The 19,798-nt window shown below is 39.3% G+C and overlaps 1 protein-coding gene and 1 pseudogene across 6 annotated transcripts; one reads left to right on the top strand and one right to left on the bottom strand.

Moving 5' to 3' along the window:
- Positions 1-362: 362 nt before the first annotated feature.
- LOC148741697 (uncharacterized) lies at positions 363-2,058 on the top strand (annotated as a pseudogene). The gene is made up of 2 exons (XR_015995005.1): positions 363-597; positions 867-2,058. The product of XR_015995005.1 is annotated as an uncharacterized LOC148741697 (transcript).
- A 3,634-nt stretch (positions 2,059-5,692) lies between these two features.
- On the bottom strand, positions 5,693-19,761 carry LOC148741696 (scavenger receptor cysteine-rich domain-containing protein DMBT1-like). 5 transcript variants are annotated; one of them, XM_088744109.1, is made up of 13 exons: positions 17,751-19,761; positions 17,457-17,544; positions 16,512-16,853; positions 15,566-15,904; positions 14,447-14,779; positions 13,342-13,665; positions 12,536-12,889; positions 10,425-10,787; positions 9,719-10,045; positions 8,739-8,855; positions 7,959-8,087; positions 6,870-6,986; positions 5,693-6,620 (listed from the first exon to the last, which is right to left on the bottom strand). In XM_088744109.1, exons 2-13 carry the CDS (start codon positions 17,506-17,508, stop codon positions 6,022-6,024), a joined length of 3,396 nt encoding a protein of 1,131 aa, XP_088600235.1. In that variant the 5' UTR covers positions 17,509-17,544; positions 17,751-19,761; the 3' UTR covers positions 5,693-6,021. The 5 variants fall into 5 exon arrangements, 4 of the variants coding, with proteins under 4 accessions (XP_088600235.1, XP_088600225.1, XP_088600238.1 ...); XM_088744099.1 differs by having other exon boundaries at positions 19,189-19,761; XM_088744112.1 differs by lacking the exons at positions 17,457-17,544; positions 17,751-19,761 and adding an exon at positions 16,989-17,134.
- Positions 19,762-19,798: the final 37 nt, after the last annotated feature.

The raw sequence follows: 19,798 nt of genomic DNA, 5'->3' as shown, positions 1-19,798 counted from the left end.
TTCTTCCCTCATTATAATCTTTCGACATTTTTCTTTGATAGTCTCAAAGAATTTTGTAATCTATCTTAGCTCATTATTGCATTTTAACTCATAATTGTATTTTAACCTTGCTCATTACACTTATTTTTATACATAATTCTTGTCAAAACTCGAATTTGTTATAATCGTTCTATACTTATAGCCTTTTCTTTTTTGCGGGGCTTTCTCCGCACTATCTCCATCAAAAACTGGCTATTTGTTACTAACATCTATTTTATATTGTAAAAGTATGCAGAACAATTTAGTCCACTTAACTCTTGGTATGCTCTATGCTTTATTTATTGTGTCACATCTACTCTAGCTATTGTCTACATTGATAGATTGGATCATAGTTAGTAGAGGGGACTGGTTTGGAAAGCCGGCTAACTTCAAAGGGCCGGCCTATTGTTTCGCTTTTGAGGTTGAACCGTACCATCACGTGACCAGTACCGTGCACACATCAAGATAAACATGGCTGACATGATCGATTTATTTTTGTTTGGAGACGATTTCGACGCTGTCTTAGAAATTTTAGATGAAGAAGAAATCGATTAACACTTTGAAGAAGCTGCCGATGAAGTAAGAGTTTAAATCTGCTCAAAATTAAATGTTTTAGCGTAAGCAAGGAAAAGATCACCCGTCACTCGATCAATTCTGATTTGTGCTCAAGCTTGAAACCGTCTTTTTATTGCGAACTAAGTGCGAAATACTTATCTTAATCAGCAATTTTATTATTATTATTGACCACTTTGTTGATTGTGCTTGGATTGTATCCTTATTTTTATAAATGAAAGCTAACTCTTAACTAAACGCTATCAACGCGAACTTTTTGTTTGCACCGATGACAGGTTCAACTCGAAAGCATTGTATGTCAACATTGCCACAAGAAATGCAAGAGCAAGAGTGGACTGAAACGCCACATAACTGTAAAGCACAAAGTTATCGAAAAGGAAGACCAAGGGAAACGACAGAGCTATTTAACAGTCGAAACTTATTCAAGGATTGTCGAGAAAGCCAAATTAAAATTGTGCGACTGCAAAATGTACCCACAGCTGAAAAAAGAATCAAGTCCTACAACTGCAACATAACATCAGAATTCTTTGAAATTCAGAACTTATATAACCGTTTAGTCAACTCTGGAAACGTTGAGAGATTTTATGCTGCTTTTTAATCAAATATTGCTTTGCATTCTGCGAAGCATTTTGAAGGATTATCAAGGAATGCTGCTACCCTACTTTCAACTAAGGTTGCTGACAGCATGCTTGCACATAGTGCTGAAGAGAAATTACTTGCAAGTCATACGTGTGTTTTATTAACTAAACTGTCCGATAAAGAAAAAGCTGGACTACAGTACATTGGAGGTTCTGTACTCCACAAGCTTTACAACAAGCATGCAATTGTAAAGAAATTATTAGAAACTGAGCAAGCATGTCTGTACTTAAGGCTGGGAAATTAGAAGACCCTTCTGCTATGAAACAGAAGTAAAAGTTTGCTCATTTTCTTTTGCAAAGGACATAATACAGAAACACAAGATAAAACTAAAACAGCTGAAATCAAAAGCACTTCGCAAAGACATCATTAGACCCTCCACAGGAACTAAGGCAAAATTAGACTGAATTGCTTTTAGTAATTATCATTTATTATTTAGGACAACTTCAACATACATACCATATTTCTCTGCCTATAAGCTCAGGGCTTATAAGCTCGGGGGGGGGGGGGCCTTATACGTGGATCAAAAAAAATTTCAGTTAGAAACTATAAACTCTTTGGTGCAAAAATGCACGAAAAGAACATTAGAAACATGATAAGAAAGACAAAATCTTTATCTATTATGTAAAGAACAGGTTCAGTACTACTTGTGTGTTTACTCTTTGTTTCGATCTGAGAAGTACTCCTGTAGCTGTGGCTTTAAATCAGAATCAATGCATTTAGACAGTGTGATTTCCATAATATTATAGGCATGAGAAAATAGACCAATCAGTTTGTAAAAGTTGAAATTCAAAGATAAAAGAAAAAAATGGGCTTATTTTTTCTACAGACTATCAAATAGTTTGCCTATTTTTTCACAGTCATATGACAATCACTCTCTAAAAATCTCACTGTTTTTTTCTTTTGGGAAGAGGGTCATCAGTCACATTGACCCATGCCTTGCTTTTGTCTTTCCTTCCCCTGGTATTGCCAGACTGGCATGATATAGATCGCTGTATTCGAATGTTGTTGTCATTGTACCCAAACATTCTGATGTCTGGATTGTCACATCTTCTTCCATGTTTTCTTTGACTGCCAAAATATTCTTCAATGGGATCTTGACAGAATCTTTCAGTTAAGACATATTCAACACCCTCATTAAGAAGAAACTTGGTTGCTTCCACAACTGAATAGGATGTAATCTGTAGACCCTCGTATGTCTGCCAAGATATAAACATTCTATTTCTGGCATTGGCTGTGAAATTCCCAGGTCGGTTGAGTGTGCATTCTTTCCACTGCTTAAGATATCCAAGGAACTCATCTTCAAGCCAAGGGAATCTTGGATCATCAGTGGATGTGTAAGGAGCAAGGAAAGGTTTTCTCTTCCTCTGATGTTCAATTTTACTGCGTACATTTAAGCAATCAAAGAAAGAGTCAAACATTTCACAAAGCTTCGCTGTACCTGCTGTACCAGGAGGGCCAAATGATCTTAAAACAGCTGCCATTGATGCACTTAGCACTTGAGCTGCCAGGCTGACACGCATGCTGGAGTACGAATTCAGCTTAACATGTTCATATGTAATTCTAGGAAGCAACTTCAAGCCATTCTCTGCATCTTGATAAAAGATTTGGGTGATGTGCTGCCATAATAAGTAGTGACCATCATTCCACATATACCTGGAAACAATAATCAGTCAACATTAATATGTATGCAGCAAATCATTGCCAACTTACAATATCATATAAGGAGTTATTAACAGCAAAATGTAAAACATATATAAATGCAAGATAACGTAGAATTTACTACGAGCAATATGAGTAACTGATAAACCTTCATCTACGACAAACTAGAACGGGGATTTTGAATTTTAACTGGAGACGAGAGAAAAATACTGTTTACCGATTATTTTATGTGGTTCAGTGCGAGTGAAAGAAATGTCACAAGAAGGCATCTTCCATGATTTCATGAGAAATGACCATGGCCAAGACATCGAGAAGATAACCTCCGTCATTTATTACAGCGAAAAATATGGAAACCTGTAACGCTTGGCGGATCTATTATTTCGCGAGGTCAAGAACAACTGCTTTGACATGAAATCGAAATAACATTGTGACAAGAAAAGTGAAATCTCATAGCAAAGCCTTGTAAAAAGAATATCATAGCGAAAATAGGCAGTGTAAGTCAGTCACTTAGTTTGATTCCCTGTGTCTGGATTTGAATTGGCCACCACGAAGAGTAAGGGAGTGCGGGCATTGGGGTTTATTTGAAACCGCGAAACCGTAGAAAATATCATCCAAAGCTGAAAAACCTAAAAGAAATTTGATCGTAGCCGAAAACCGTATGCAAAACCGTCAAAGCCGATAAATTTCCACATCCCAGTTATCAAAACCGTAATCGATCCGATGCAGTGGTGACCAATGAGGTCTACAGAGGCTCCGCGCTATTCGAGATCGCTAGAGGCGCCTAACTGTTGCTTAGATCGAAGAGATACTAGAACCCAAACACGAAAAACCGAAAACCAACTCAGATACCAAGTCTGGAAATCCATTAATATTTTTTATAATGCTTACTAAATGTATATTTAACGCCTCTATCATGAATACAAAATCATTATAATCAAAAACAAGCCGAGTGTCTCTCGTGATTATCAGTTTACATACCCACGAAAGTTTCTTCCCAGTAAACTAAGATGCACAGCGAGATTTTGCAATTTCTAAGCGAAACCATGCAATCTTGCTCAAAAACCAGACGCAAATTAAAACAAATCGAGCAAATCTTCATAAACATTTCCGGGTGGAGAAAAAGAAATTCATCACCAGTTTCCCTCTCTCTCGGTTACAGTTCTCCATCACAATCCGGAACCTAGCTGAAAGAACGGGAAAATCTCAACTGTATATCTTGATTCCCTGCAGTTGAACGGTTAACGTGGTGAGCTCAAGGGCATAAATCCTACCGATCTTGTTGCTATTTTTGACACCGCTTCACAAAAACAAAACTTTGGTCCTTGTACTGAGTTTTCAGCCCGAAACAATACACATCACCTATCAACGGGAAACTTTTCATTACTTGAGAAAATTAAGCATTCTCGGCACTTACTGCCTCAGGATAAAATGTTATGATTAAGATAAGTTATGATACCGCATTCAGCCTGAGCATCAAACTATTTGTCACATACCTCAAGAGAAAAATATTTTCCCGGCAGCTTTGGTGTTCAAAAAACTAACTGCCTTGCGTTAAAAAAGTATGCGAAGAATTAAATATGATACCATACACAAATACATGCAACTGAACAGACAACAATCCCATCCAAGGACATCAACGAAGCGTATCATCTGGACTTTCGCCAAATTAAAGCAGGCTGGTTTCTAAAGCTCACGCTCGCTCCTCAATAATCCCTTGTGGGTAAGTCTGTTGTCGTACCCCGCGTGCGTTCATGGGGGGGCACTGACCTCAAAGAACAAGGTTGAGAAGCATAGGTGATGCATGTAGATTCCATAAAGATACACTTACTTTTAACAGAAGAAACACATGTAGACCGGCTTAAGGCCGTTTATCTAACAAAGTTTAGCCGTTGTTCAACAAAATTGCGATCTAAGCCGTCTTCAATTTAGGCGTACCTTTTATCTGAACATTTACTTTTGTGAACAGTGTCAAGAGAGCCGAGCGCGAATTGTGGAACGACACTCATCTGATTAAATCGACCCTCTTATAGAGAATCCCCGAGGTCAACTGCTTGTGAAAAACCGTGGTTTGGGTTGCACCTCGTATCAATAACCGGGCCGTATTGGAACAAGAATAGTTGAGGGTGGAGAGGGTTTAACCAGTTCAGCGGTTAATATGTATGCAAGGTGCACACCCATCTACGTAGTTTTGTATTTGTACATGTGTCTAACGTGTAAGTTGTTTGGAATTCCAGACCTGATGTGATACCAGCAGTTATTCAGCGAGATTTTACGCTCTTTAATCATTTGCTTTCGTATTGATGTAGTTTATTATCAAATGTCTCCAGAGTCTCCGGCTTAGAGAGGAGGAAGTGACGTCATGGCTGCGCATGTGCTACAGAGAGAAGAGCTGCGGAGTCAAGAATGCAAATGATTGCCTTCGAAGTGTTTTTTTATAATGGCTTCGCTCGCGTCCTTAACTATATCGAAAACATAGACTAATGGCAACTGGAGGGTTAGTTGTTAAAATTACCTATATTTCAGGTATACTCTCACCAATCCGCCTCAGACCTTCGCCCCCGTAAAATAACGAAAAGCTCTACCCACACTTACTTATTCAAGGCATTCTTTAATTGTAAGCATAACTACTAATTTCGTCCAGAAGTCAATCCTTCCTACCACTGTGTGTGCTGATAATAGTGGGTATATAATAAGGGACGCAAACGGCGGATAATGCGTTGAGCAGCGAGGGCCTATACAGAAGTGCATTGTTTGAGAAGACGCAATACAAGAGAATTGACACTTCTAAGTTCTCTCTCCGTGCTCTAATAAATTCAAACTAGGTCATCTGTAATTTACGTCTCGGATTCATTTTGATTAGACAAGAGAGTGTAAACCCAAGACTATCTCTTCTATAAGCCTTCCACCATATCAAGTGCTCTTTAGACGCTGAGTATTCGGTTTGTTTTCCTGGAATAATGCTTCTTTTGAAGGAAAAACACAGTAGGTACTCAGGTGAACAGGTTTCGCAAAACAATATTAGTCTTCTGTAAGAATTAGCAAAGTTTTCTGACTCTATTTTTTTCAGATCCTTCCATCTTTTCCAACCTTTGTCATGCTAATCGCTCTTTAGAAGTCAGAAGCTTGAGGACTTTAAGAATGAGAAACATCTCTGTGCCTGTTTGGTGACAGAGACATATATTCGTTGGGATTCGGTCCTCCATCAGCTGAGATATTTCGTGAGGCAGTGCTGTTTTTCTCCTTTGATAAAGCCATGTAATGCTCTTCGGCCCCTCTCGTGGCCATCCTTGGCCCCTCTGCGGCTCCTCTCGTCTTCACACCGCCATTTCTTCGGTTGGCTTTCTGGCGAGCAGCTTTTGGATTCATTCTTGCCGCGCTAGGTGGTGGTGGAATTGGTGGAAGAGGTCGAGAGGTAGCCGTTTCATCAGTGGAAGGAGCTATTTCATATAAAGGGTTAGTGTTGTCCTTCGTTGGCATTGAACTGTAATTTGTCCCTGCACCCAAGTCGATTTCGTTACAGTAATGGGTTTCCTCCTGATCGCTTCTAAAGGCCACATTGCTAAAGGTTGCCTGTTGGTTTCTAGGATTAGGTTTAGAAAGCCTCCGATTTTGAAAGATAAGGTAAACAACTGCAGCAATAAGAAGGAATACAAGAGATGCAAGTATTGATAATGTTATGATGAAAGTAGTCTTGGAGGTTGCACTTCCTGTCTGTGTCAGCGAGGGCTCGTCTGTAGAGCAAAAGAGATATCAAAGTAAACGGATACACACAAGCCTAACCAAAAGGCGCGAAAATTGAGAAAATACATGGTTCATCACCGTGTTTGATATACCTAAACATTCAAGAGTAATCAGAGAAACAATTCAGATCAATGTATTCATACTACCATCATGTTTACGATTTTCCTTGTCACACCCTAATGAATTTATGATGAGAATAAAAATAATTTGACAGCACACAGACAAAAACTAAATCTCACCCTTGGTCTGTAAAGAAGCTGAATTCTCTGCTTCATTAAACACACAGGAGTAATGAGTTTCATTTTCTAGGCAAAATGCGTCGTTTGGACATTGGTGGCTCTGGCACGGCTTCATGGCTGCAAAGTAGCAACAAGAAAAAAATTGTAACTTGCAAATTAAAACAGTAGAGGAATTAATTCCACTTACACTTAAACATATTTTATTCTCTGAGAGACAAATGGTATTACTATAAACTCAATTGCTCACTGATAAAAGTTTTTATGGTTCCCAACAGTATAATTTCGGCTCATCAACTTTTAGAATACGATTTTAAGCAAACGAGGAAAGGAATGAAATTCTTAAAAGGTGAAACTAAAGTTATTACAAGTTCATACCTTCCAAAATTAATTGAGCAATAATCGCAAGACCCCCACAAGCTATCTGGTGACTTCGATAGGAACAGAGCCTTTATCGTGCAACATTCGCGAGTTTGGATGGAATATCGCGTAACCTCGCTCCCAGTGATAATTTTAAAACGCGCTCTGTACCTCGAGTTCGTCCTACTTGTATTGAGACTTGACACACTCTGCAAGGTAGACCCTCCTCCTCCCTCTCCTTTTGTTTTGCATAATGCACACATTTTACATATTTTTGAAAAGGTATGCCTCGCTTCAAAATTCAGAAGAGAAGGCAACCAGAATTGTAAGTAGTTTAGTGATTTTCTTGTAACTTTTGTAATACCTGTAGTTAGTTGTATCTGTAAAACATTGTAATGTATATATTTTCTTTCCTTTGTAGTTTGACAAAAAACTTAAAACGTTATTAAACTCGGTGTTTGTGCAAAAATCTGCTTCGTCGACGTCTCTTCGGAAAGGATAAACATATATCCAATTTACCTTTTTCTTTTTTTCTCTTGCCCTTACCTTTGCTATAGCCTTATAAATCTTGCCGAGGTAAAATCTATTCTAACACAGATTTGTTTTATTTGTATTAAACACAACGCTCTTACGACCAAAGCTCGATTTTAGACCAGAAATAAACTATAATGGCCTATAATCATTTAATTCTGCACATATGCAACAGCGGATGAGGACATAAAGTAAACTTACTGATTGTGGTTCGCTCTTCGCAAAGATGCCCAGAGAGCCCATCGGGACAGGAGCAGATATATGAAGAATCATTGCTAAAACATTTTCCACCATTTCTACAAGGAGAACTCTGACATGGATTAGATGTTGCTAAAGTAATAATAAAAACAACAAAAAAGATACTGATGAGGGATTTTGAACTGTTTGGTACGAGAGTAATCATATTAGTTTGTACAGATATCTACTGAGATTTGCTACTTATGCAAATCAGAATTACCTGGATAGAAGTATTAAATTACTTCGTACAGATTAGATGTTTAAAAACGATAAATGGATGAAGTAGTAGGCTTCTGATGTTCAAACGGTGTTAATTACATCTCAATGTAATGAAAGACGGGTTGGACGGATCTAGCATGCAATGAGCTCTGAAGTAATCTTAGCAGTCTTTCGTAGTCAAATTATAAAAGGTACGAGTGTTATTTAAGTTAAGCGCTTCTGTAATGAATTAAGTCAAATTCAAAGAGGAATGGTACCACCAACAAAAGAGGTCTGAACCCCATATAGGCAAGTATTTTTTAACTTTGACAAGGTACATGACATACAAATTGAAATCCATCGAACTTTGAATGAGTCCAAACAAAATCTGCCTGCTGACGGTTATCTTTGAGCTTGAAATTGTGACGTATTCCCTCAAATTCAGTATTTATGTTTCCTTTCTTTACTTTGCACAATTATTCAAAACATGTAAACAGCCTTGATATAAGAAAAACACTCTTTAAATAAAACTGTCAGTTTACTCACATTTTTCACAATGTATTCCTACGAATCCTTCTGTACAGTTGCAAATAGCACCTCCTCCAGTATCAATGCAGCTTCCATGGTGTTGACATTTGACCTCCGAACATTTTGAAGAGATATCTAGGCAATAAATCAGAAAGTAGAGAAAATTCATAGAGGTCTTAAATTTGCTTATTAAAAGAGGAAACCAGGCACTGTTATAAACAATAAAGGTCATTTTAATAGTATCGGAAAACTCTTTAGGACACATTCCATCAGATCCCCTCCCTCTCGTCAATCGTAATATTTAACAACTATTCACCAAAGTGGAGGTGGTTAGCGGTGGATATTTACCGAGCCGCGAAGCGGCGAGGTAAATATCCACCGCTAACCACCGACACTGAGGTGAACAGTTGTTTTAGTATATACTAAAACAGTGAGATAATATACACCGCTTCGTCATTAATTTGAGTGATTTCTTCGCTTGTCATGGATGCAAACCGGGACGCCATTTTTTCCCGAGTTGCTCGGAGGTAAATAGCAAAGGATATTCGGAGTTCGACTAGCCAATCAGAGCGCGCCTTCAACGCTGTCCACTGTTTTAGTATATACTTATATACTTTATTCTTAGTCTCTTATTATCATTTTTTTCTTAAGTGGATGAAATGGTACTTTATGTGGAACAAGATTGGACCACCACTATTCTGGGAGGGATAGAAAGGAAAGCCCAAGTATACAGCCTTCTTTATCCCTGTTTTTGTTTGTTTGTTTGCATGTTGTCTTTAATGTTTTTTTTTTACTTCTTAACTTCAACCCCTTTCACTTGTACTTCGTCCTTCGCATGGTTTTAAATTTCTCACCTCACTTCATTGAAAAAGTAGCGCTGAGTTCATTCTTAGAGCACAATTGCGTAAAACTAACTTTAAATTAGTTTCTGTGAAGGTCATTTTATGAAAAATTTCTCAACACTGACGCGTGTCCAAAACTGAGAGTGAACAGCTCACCTGTTTGATATGGTAACTTGCACAACGCTGTTACCGCCGATGATCCACCCGTGGAGTTTCGGCCATAGGCATATTTTCTACATTCTCCAAAGTTGGTCTCGTTGCCAAGACATCTCACATTCCTGAACCATACCGGTCCAGAACTTGAACCAAACTGATTATTATAACCGGATGAAAGGCCTGCGGGATACCCCAACTGGCGGCAGACCACGTGAACAGCATTGATGTCCCATCCCCAGCTATCTATTGTTCCCCAGACTCCAGAGTAAAACACTTCTACTCGTCCAGCATTACTATTTGGGGCACCAGCAAGCCTCACCTTCAACACTGAGAAAACACACATATTAAGTTATTAGGGTAGTTATTTCAGTAACTTTATTACTTTTTAAGATTCTTTACCCTATGTCAACTAAATTAGAAATCCTTCTTTTTTTCCATCTTTAAAAGATCATAACCTCACTCTTTTTTTTCGGAGGCATTGAAGGCAGTAAAAAAAAGTATTTGGAATATCATTAAAACCGAAATAAAAATAAAACTGTAGATCACAAAAATATCTTGTCGTCTTTGTTTCTCTCCACAAAGTCGTACCTGAAAATGCCCCCCGTTGAATTTTTCAAGGAGGTTGGGCCTTTATCACTAAAACTAGCGTGGAAGATTCTTTCAGAATTGACGCTATCACTGAATAGAACGGCCAGTTGTGACTTACTCTGAGACGGGTTGAAATTTGCCTGTCTGCACAAAACTTCGGCTGCAAAATATGGTTTTTGGTAATATCTTTGACTCCATACGAATGTGATCTTGTCCCATGTGGTTACCGCACAGTCTGAGATGCTCGATTCATTCCCATTACAGTGTATCCTCCATATCAACAATGGCCCATTCCATTGTCCAAAACGTGTGTATTGGAAAATTTCTTCAGCACCTGGATATCCCAGCTGACGACACACCACATGACCTGCATTAATATCAACATAACCCTGGCCAAGTACTCCTCCCCAGACTCCGTAAAACATCACCTCGATTGTACCGGCAAAATTTAACCTGGATCCAGTCAAGCGAACGTTGAAATCTAAAACAAAATGTTGCAATAGTAGATAATTTTCACATTTTCAGAGTCAACCTCCCATAAATTTGGAATTTCAAAACATTTTAGGGGAAGATACAGCCAATAAACCTACGAGCTAAAAAAGAAACAAAATGAATAATCTCAAGTCTACTTTACAAGGTGCTTTAAAACTTTATGATAACCCTGGCAGCGCCCGTGGGTAATATCAAGCGAATCTTGTGTTCTGATTGGCTACCCAAGCCCATCTTGCCCGCTCGGGATTCTCCGCTTAGATTCCGCGCAAGAAAAACATTAGTAAGTAACATATGATACACGATCCTCGCAGTAGATAGCGCTATTTAAGCAATAGCGAAAATCAGACCTGAAAAAAATCAGGCCTGTACGGGACTCGAACCACTGACCTCTGCGATACTAGTGCAGCGCTCTACCAATTGACCTAACAAGCCAACTGGGAGCAGGCCGTTAAGTTGATTCGTAATAAACTCGTGAAAGTGATAAATGAGATACAATGAAATATATGAAGTTCATATATTTTGTACTGCGGTATTAGATACATATGATACACGATCCTCGCAGTAGATAGCGCTATTTAAGCAATAGCGAAAATCAGACCTGAAAAAAATCAGGCCTGTACGGGACTCGAACCACTGACCTCTGCGATACTAGTGCAGCGCTCTACCAATTGAGCTTGGTAGAGCGCTGCACTAGTATCGCAGAGGTCAGTGGTTCGAGTCCCGTACAGGCCTGATTTTTTTCAGGTCTGATTTTCGCTATTGCTTAAATAGCGCTATCTACTGCGAGGATCGTGTATCATATGTATCTAATACCGCAGTACAAAATATATGAACTTCATATATTTCATTGTATCTCATTTATCACTTTCACGGGTTTATTACGAATCAACTTAACGGCCTGCTCCCAGTTGGCTTGTTAGGTCAATTGGTAGAGCGCTGCACTAGTATCGCAGAGGTCAGTGGTTCGAGTCCCGTACAGGCCTGATTTTTTTCAGGTCTGATTTTCGCTATTGCTTAAATAGCGCTATCTACTGCGAGGATCGTGTATCATATGTATCTAATACCGCAGTACAAAATATATGAACTTCATATATTTCATTGTATCTCATTAGTAAGTAAGTAAGTAAGTAAGTAAGTAAGTAAGTAAGTAAACTTTATTTACACTGGGTAGCCCATTCAGCTTCAAGGCTGGTCTCCATAGGGGCCCTGTATCTTAAAGATTTAATTTACATTAAGAATATTTATAAACTATCACGTTCAAAGAGCCTAATAAAAATACAACAATAGAATTTAAGAACTACATTTCGAGCCTAAAAAATACAATGCAAAATTACTTTTAAAGCCTAAAATATGATAAAACATCATAAAGACAAAAAAAAAAGGACTCGGTCAAAATCGACCCATTTTGACCTCACGCTTGGTCAATAATGCATATATCACATTTATAACGACCTTAGTCACTGAAGCCTGAATTTTCGGATAATGAGGTGCCCCTCTCCCCTCTCCCAAGGCAGGTTCCAAGACGCCACTGACAAAATTTTAAACGGACATGAATGTAAACATCCTCACGTACAAATTCAAGAACTCTAATAAAATACTGATAGTTGTTATATATAACACACAAACTTCGCCGAAGTTTTTAGACAGTTTCCTACACCTGATTCAGCGACAGATTTAAGGGTACGTGTTAGCTTTTATCTAAACCTGTTCAAAAATAAATAAGTAATTATAACTCACCACCGTCTTGTGTAGCACTTGGTTTGCAAATGATACTAAGATCAAAGTCATGTCTATAGATCGTTAATCGAGGCTGGCCGCTAAGAGTACAATTTTGCAAATTACTCTCGTGTCCAAGGCACTGTACATCGTGGGCTCTGTACCACTGAGGGCCAGTCCCCGGTCCAAAGAGAGCAAAACTAGCTGCAAGGATACTGTCAGAGAAGTTTAACTGTCTGCATATAACTCCATCAAAAGTGACGTGCCACCACCAAAACCACGGATAAAGGTAAAGAGTCCCCCAAATCCCGTTAAATCGAAGCTCTACTCTACCAGCGTGCCTAACCGCAGAATTTGTAAGCCTTACATCAAATCCTAGAAGAGATATAAAAATATAATTGCTGGTCGGTGCGAAAAAAAAATTTCCCCTGCTTGTCTATGAATGGGAATCATGTTTTAGGGGCAGGTGTCCGGTGTTGTAAGCATGCTATAAAAATAAAAAAAACAAAAAACAAAACAAAAACAAAAAACACAACAACAGGAGAGCCGTGCGACAGTGGACCGCAAGGGGAAACTTTCTTTGAAGTGCACCATGAACCATCATACACCAGCTGTGTATAATGATTGATAGATAACGCTAATCCAGTCGACTTTATTGCCTGAAGAGGCGGGACTGACGGCATCTATTGGAAGCGTCGCGATTCAAAGGTGAAGTGAGGGGTAAGCACGACGTGGCTTACAATCCGAAGCAGAGACAATAATTCTATGCAATCCTTTAGTCTTTCAATGCTTATCACGATCTATGTGTGTGCAAAATCAACATTCACCTGATTCAGTCGCACCATTGCTGCACATAACATTTGCACAATAAACATTCGACGAAGGAAAAATAAAGGAATCCCAAGTACATTCGTCTAACGCTGATTCATTTCCATAACACCTGAAGTTTGCAAACAAAAATGGCAAAGTACTTGAGCAAAATAATCGGCTTCCCGCCAATGATGCTGCGGTGTATCCTAGCTGCCTGCAGACAATATTAGCATGTTTTATATCCCAGCCGGAGGCGTAAATTGAACCCCAAATTCCTTGATAATAAACCTCCACTCGTCCCATATTTGACGAAGGAGATCCCCGTAGCCTAACCAGCATTCCTAGGTGTAAAAGAGAGAAACAAGAAAAATTATATTGACCGTGAAGCATAGTCGCCTTTATCTGAAGATTAACTGACACCGTTGGATTCGCCGCCACCTCAGGTTCGAATTTTCCTTACAGAGAGCGAAAAGTTGTCTGTCGTTCATTTGCGGGAGAGAGACTATTGTTGAAAAAGCAAGAGTACTGAGATAGTAGAAGTAACGCAAGGACCAACTGCTTGTATGTGTTGTTAAGATTCGTTCACCCAATCATACTGAAGTGTTAGTTAAAATTATAAAGTCAAACTAAACTCTACGTCCACTTCGATCGAGATTCTACCTTTAGAATGAGAAAATCAAAAGGAATAGCTACTGTATGCGATGATCTCGATTGATTTACAATTCTACCTCTCGTTTACAATCAGTCAGGGGTTACATGGGACTTCAAAGCTTGTGGAAGTGAATCTGGCAAAATTCTTTTATAAGCAAGTTCTGTAGCATGTGGTAATACAACGCATAAGCGTTAAAAAAAAATCAAAAGTACTGTAATAACTACAAAAAAGACTTTCTCAAACACCAAACTCACATTCAGCTCGGATACTACATGATACGGAATCCTGGAGAAACGATGTGGTCCATATGAAAGTGACTTCATTCTCACTGACCCTACGTCATTAAGGCAGTAAAAAGTACGTACGAAACAGCTTGCAATGTGAAGAAGAAATAACAGATTTCCACGCATGTAATTTCTTGGTGCTTGAGTAATTATCACGACCTAAGTGGGTGTAAAATTAATATTCACCTGAACCAGCCCGTATAGTATTGCTACACATAACATTTGCACAGTAACTGTAAGCACTTGACCAGGAATAGACGTAGAAATCCCAAGCACATTGGTCTAGCGCCGATTCGTTTCCATAACACCTGAAGTTTGAAATCAAAGGTGGTAAAGTGATGGAGCAAAATAACTGTCTTCCTGCCAGTGATGCTGTGACGTATCCTAGCTGCCTGCAGACAGCTGTAGCATCTTTGATATCCCAGCCTGAGGCGTAGATGGAACCCCAAATTCCCCCATAATAAACCTCGACTCGTCTTATATTTGACGAAGGAGATCCCCGTAGCCTAACCAGCATTCCTGGGTGTAGAAGAGAGAAATAAGAAAAATTACATTGACCGTGAAGTATAGTCGCCCTCATCTGGAAGTTAACACCGTTGGAGCCGCTGCCATCTCAGGTTGCCATTTCTCTTGCAGAGAGCGGAAAGGTGTCTGTCGTTCATTTGTGGGAAAGAGAGACTGTTATTGAGAAAACAGGACTATTAAAATATTTTAAGTATGGCAAAGACCAATTGCTGGTAATGTATTGTTAAGGTTTGTTCATCCAATCGTTCTGAGGTATTCCGTAAAATTATAAAGTCAAACTAAACTCCAAGCCCACGTCGATCGAGATTCTACCGTTGGAATGAAAAAATCACAAGAAATAGCCAGCGCGCGGGAGGGTCTCGAATGATTTTACAATTCTACATCTCATTTGCAAACAATCGGGGATTACCTGAGAGTTCACAATTAGAGGGGTTAAATATTCCCATAAGGGCAACAATCCTCAGTGTAACAAAGTGGCTCACTGACATATTGTGCAACCAACTAATGATCACTGATATGAATTGCATTGGCGTAAAATTAAAGAAACACATTTTTCAGTACCAGTATATCGATAGAAAACCTAAAGGTTTAAAGTTTCCGTGCCCAGTAAGAGCTCTAAAAACACTTATCCTCCGTCAGTATGGCTATGATAAATTCCGCCACAAGTTATGTTCGCATACCTTGGCTGCTGGTCTGTTGCAGTTACGTTATTTTAGGCAAACTTGAAAGGCACGGCTGGAGCAATTTATATACTTAAATAGCGCATAAACCTAAACTTACCATTCGCGTGGGACAAACTCTTGCATATAATACTAGCAACGTTCCGTCGCCTTTGTGATTCAGACTTGTTACCGATCCCATCATGAAGGCAGCTCATTATGTTAGCTTCACTTCCAGAGCATTGAAGATTGGTAATCCACACAGGACCGCTTATTGGGCCATACACATCGGTTGTGAAGGCTGCCTCTGCACCAGCTTGGTAACCAAGCTGGCGACACACCACTGTGGCGTCGTTTATATCCCAGTTTGTTTTACTGATCGCTCCCCAGATTCCTGCGTACATCACTTCTACTCGACCAGCATTAGGAATTGAAGATCCTTGAAGACGAATTGAAATATCTAAAACGAATTATGAAAACGTAACCATGAGTATATCTCGAGAAAATAAAATGAACAATGTTGTCAGTTTTAAAAAGATTGTTGGAGTGAGTTTGTCTGCAAGGGAAATAATCAGCTGGTTACCACAATAATTTTAAGTGAGAAAGGCAGATAAGACTAGATAAACCCCCTTGGTCCGTACAATCGATTTGTGGTATGGGTAGAAGACTGTAGAAGAACAATTGTGTCAACTTGACGCTCGATATAATAGGGAGGCGCTGTTCCGAAATGGCATTTAACTGAAATTCGTCTGTTCCTAACCAAACCTCAATAAAAGAGACGCATATGAGGGTGATCACCATGAACTCTAAATGCCAATCACACGACCTCAATAAAGAGAAAATCATACATACAAAATAGTATACATTGCTCTACAAGAATATGGCGCTGAAACTTTTCTGTAGGGTGGGTTGTGGATTTCGCTACTTTTTGGGACTTTGCTCCTAAACTATTAAGTATACTGATATTGGCTGCTATTTTTAAACTATATCGTGTACTTTCTATCACCACAAAAGTATGTGCAAAAAATTACCCAAGGCAAGCAGAAAAAATATCATCCAGTACTTACCGCGTAGATCAGTATTGAGCTCATGGGTCTTGCATATCACACCCGCTTCTCTGTTCTTATAGGAATAACTCTCAAGCCAGTCACGGTACTGACATTCTTGTAAAGTCTTCTCAGTTCCTGTGCAACGTACGTTAGACATCAACACTGGTCCAGATCCTTCCCCAAATGGTGAATATTTCAAGGCCGTGACGACACCTGGGAAACCAAGTTGTCTGCATACCACTTCAGCCTCTGTTCTATCCCAAGACCAAGACCCAACGATACGTCCCCAGACTCCATACGAAAGAACCTCAACACGTCCAGCAAATGTCACGTTGGAACCAGTTAAACGGATGCCAACATCTAATAAATTGGATGCAAGTTTTTCAGTCAATGAGCAAAAGTTTTCGCTTCAATGTTATCTCTCAAAAAACAGAGGTAAAACAATATTTGGTTGTGTACTAGCCGGCTGCTTGCTGGCTGCAACATTGCAATTACCCGTTCTCTCTACAGCCAGCGAGTGCTTTTATCGGTCATTTGATCACTCTCGTCAGTGTCTAACCCATTACTTAACTGGCCCCGGCGACAGGATGAATGAGAAGGGAAATGCGGCAGCCCTCCTCCTCCACAAGTCAGGAATATATGGAAATGATCTAGAAAAAGGCTTAGGATTCAAACAGAAACAAAGAGAAAATTCCATAATAACACGATAGGCGTAATTTCAAAAAAGCCATTTAGCTACCGAGTTTATATTTGATATATCACAGTGTGTGTATTTATATGTACGTATGCATATGTATATTTTATAAATATAATCAAATGTTGCTCAGTAATCTAAACAGCAAGTAAAAGCTGTTGAATGCGTCAAATATCTCAAGGGTCTATTGCTGTCCGAAAAGTTGCCTTTTGAGCATTTTTCCGACTGGTTCAAGCTCATTGGAATATTCTTTCAAAATTAATACCCACCAGAATAGTACAGCAGAAGCCTCATGAACGTCAGTGCTGATAACGAAATCATCTTTTCTGACACTTACAACTCTTGAGTTTGTTGCACCTAAAGGAGATTGAAGCGTATCGTTTGCGTCAACTCATTTAAACAAAAAAGCGTATGATGCAGAAAAGTGGGTTAATCAGACAGCGAAGTAAACAGCCCACACAAGATACTCTCAACAACGACCTTATGAAAGGAAATTCCAAACATTTTGATCCCCTGTTCGTTACGTGTTTTAGGATCATGATGTTGTCGCACATGTAACTTACCGTCTACTACGAGCAGTTAATAAACCTCCAGTTACAACAAAATAGAACGGACGACATTTTGAATCTTAACAGAAAAAGAGACAACAATACGGTTTAGAGAGCGCTACGCGTGGTTCAGCGCTAGTGAAGGAGGTAGACATATCCAGACATGTCACCAATCCAGTTTGTTTTCTAGAGTCTCAGTTACAAGGAAATTTGTCACGCTTGGCGGATCTATTATTTCGCGAGGTCAGGAACTACGGCTTTCACATAAAATGGAATTAACATTGTTGGTGACAAGAAAAGTGAAATCTCATAGCAAACCCTTGTCACTTATTACAGTAAATATAGGCAGTGTAGGTCGGCCACTTGGTTTGATTCTCTGTTTGCATTTAAATTGGCTACCACAGAGAGTAAGCTGAGCTCTATGTCAGGATCTCTCTAACGAAGGGCTAACCCTCGACTCGTCAGCTTTCAAATCTTTTTATAGTGTAATTCACATTAACTGATAACTGAAGAGTTTTATCATGCATACAAAAACCAAACCCCATTTTACCCTATGCCTGAGTTAAATGAAGTTTATTCTGCTCGGTGGCTCTTTTGTTTCCGGAGGTCAGGAACAATGGATTGATAAGAAATGAAAATTGAATTCATATGACGACTGCTTTCTGAATAGTTTTAACGCTCTTATCGAGAATACAAATTATCATCAAAATCGAAAACTAGCCGTGTCTCGAAAGTTTCTTCCTATTAAACAAAGCTGCCCAGTAAGCTTTTCCAATTTCTTAGCGGAACCATGCAATCTTGCTGAAAACCAGGCGCAAATCAACACAATTCGAGCAAATCTTGCTAAACATTTCCGGGTCGGGAACAAGAAATTCATTCATTTCCCTCTCTTTCGGTTACGGTTGTTCATCACTTTCCGGAAGCTAACTGAAAAACGGAAAAGCTCGAACTATCTTTGTTGACAACCTTTGGCCAGTAAAACTTCACTGCAGTTAAACGGTTAACGTAGCGAATTCAAAGGCATAAATCCTACCGATCTTGTTTTACTGACACTTCAAAACCAAACTTGGGTTCTTGCATTGAGTTTTAAGTCCTATGGAAACAATAGATATCGCCTACCAATGGGAACTTTTCGCTGTTTGAGCAACTTGAGCATTCTCGTCTCTTATTGCCTTATTCGCTCCGACGAAGGGCTAACGCTCGAAACGTCAGCTTTTGTAATCATTACGGTGGCCAATTTACCATTTCAACTTTGTTGATATATCCAAATTGTTTCGTTACTCCCACCGACGCAGCCCCAAACAGTTTCTTTCGAAACTATCAGCCTTTATTCTTATTGCCTTAGGATGAAATGTTATGCAGAAGATATGTTATGATACCGCATTCAACCTATGAGCATGGATCTTCAAGCTAAAGTAGCTAGGAAACGGAAACAAAACTATCTGTCACATACCTCAAGGCAAAAGATTTCCCAGCCGGACAGCCTTGGTGTTCAAAAACCTAACTGCCTTGCGTTAAAAAGGTATGCGAAAAATTATGATGCCACTTACAAATACATGCAACAGAAAACAATCCTATCCAAGGACATCAACGAAGCGCGCCTTTGGACTTCGGCCAAACTAAAGCACACTCGTGGGTAAGTGTGTTGTCTTGCCCCGCGCGCATTGGATTTTGGGAGAGTGGCCTCAAGAAACAAGGTTGAAAAGCTAAGCCTGTAGAGAAAGCACTGCGTTCTCTCAATTCGTCACTCCATAAGGATATACATTCTTTTAACAGAGACAAACACATGCAGACCCTCAGGGCCGTTCATTTAACAAAGTTTAGCCGTCGTTTAACAAAACCGCGCTCTAAGCCATCTTCAATTAAGCCGAACCCTGACATTTATTTTTGTGAACAGTGACAAGACGGCCGAGAGCAAATAGTGAAACATTTATTTGATTATCTCAGCCCTCTTATAAGAGAGTTCCCGAGGTCCACTGTTTGTGAAAAACCGCGGTTTGTGTCGCACCTCACTTCAATAACCGGCCCTTTATGCCAAACTTCTTTCACACTGGCGTAGAATA

This window comes from Stylophora pistillata, chromosome 1, assembly GCF_964205215.1.
Source record: "Stylophora pistillata chromosome 1, jaStyPist1.2, whole genome shotgun sequence".
NCBI lineage: Eukaryota > Metazoa > Cnidaria > Anthozoa > Scleractinia > Pocilloporidae > Stylophora > Stylophora pistillata.
The sequence above is the reverse complement of the archived record's forward strand: the minus strand, read 5'-3'. Positions and strand labels throughout refer to the sequence as shown.

Coding starts and splice junctions, on each gene's coding strand:
- LOC148741696 (XM_088744109.1), bottom strand. CDS start 17,508: ATGATTTCGTTATCAGCACTGACGTTCATGAGGCTTCTGCTGTACTAT. Junction 16,854..17,456: donor GCTTCTGCTGTACTATTCTG/GTGGGTATTAAT, acceptor CCAATTTATTAG/ATGTTGGCATCCGTTTAACT. Junction 14,780..15,565: donor GAGTTTGTCCCACGCGAATG/GTAAGTTTAGGT, acceptor TTCTACACCCAG/GAATGCTGGTTAGGCTACGG.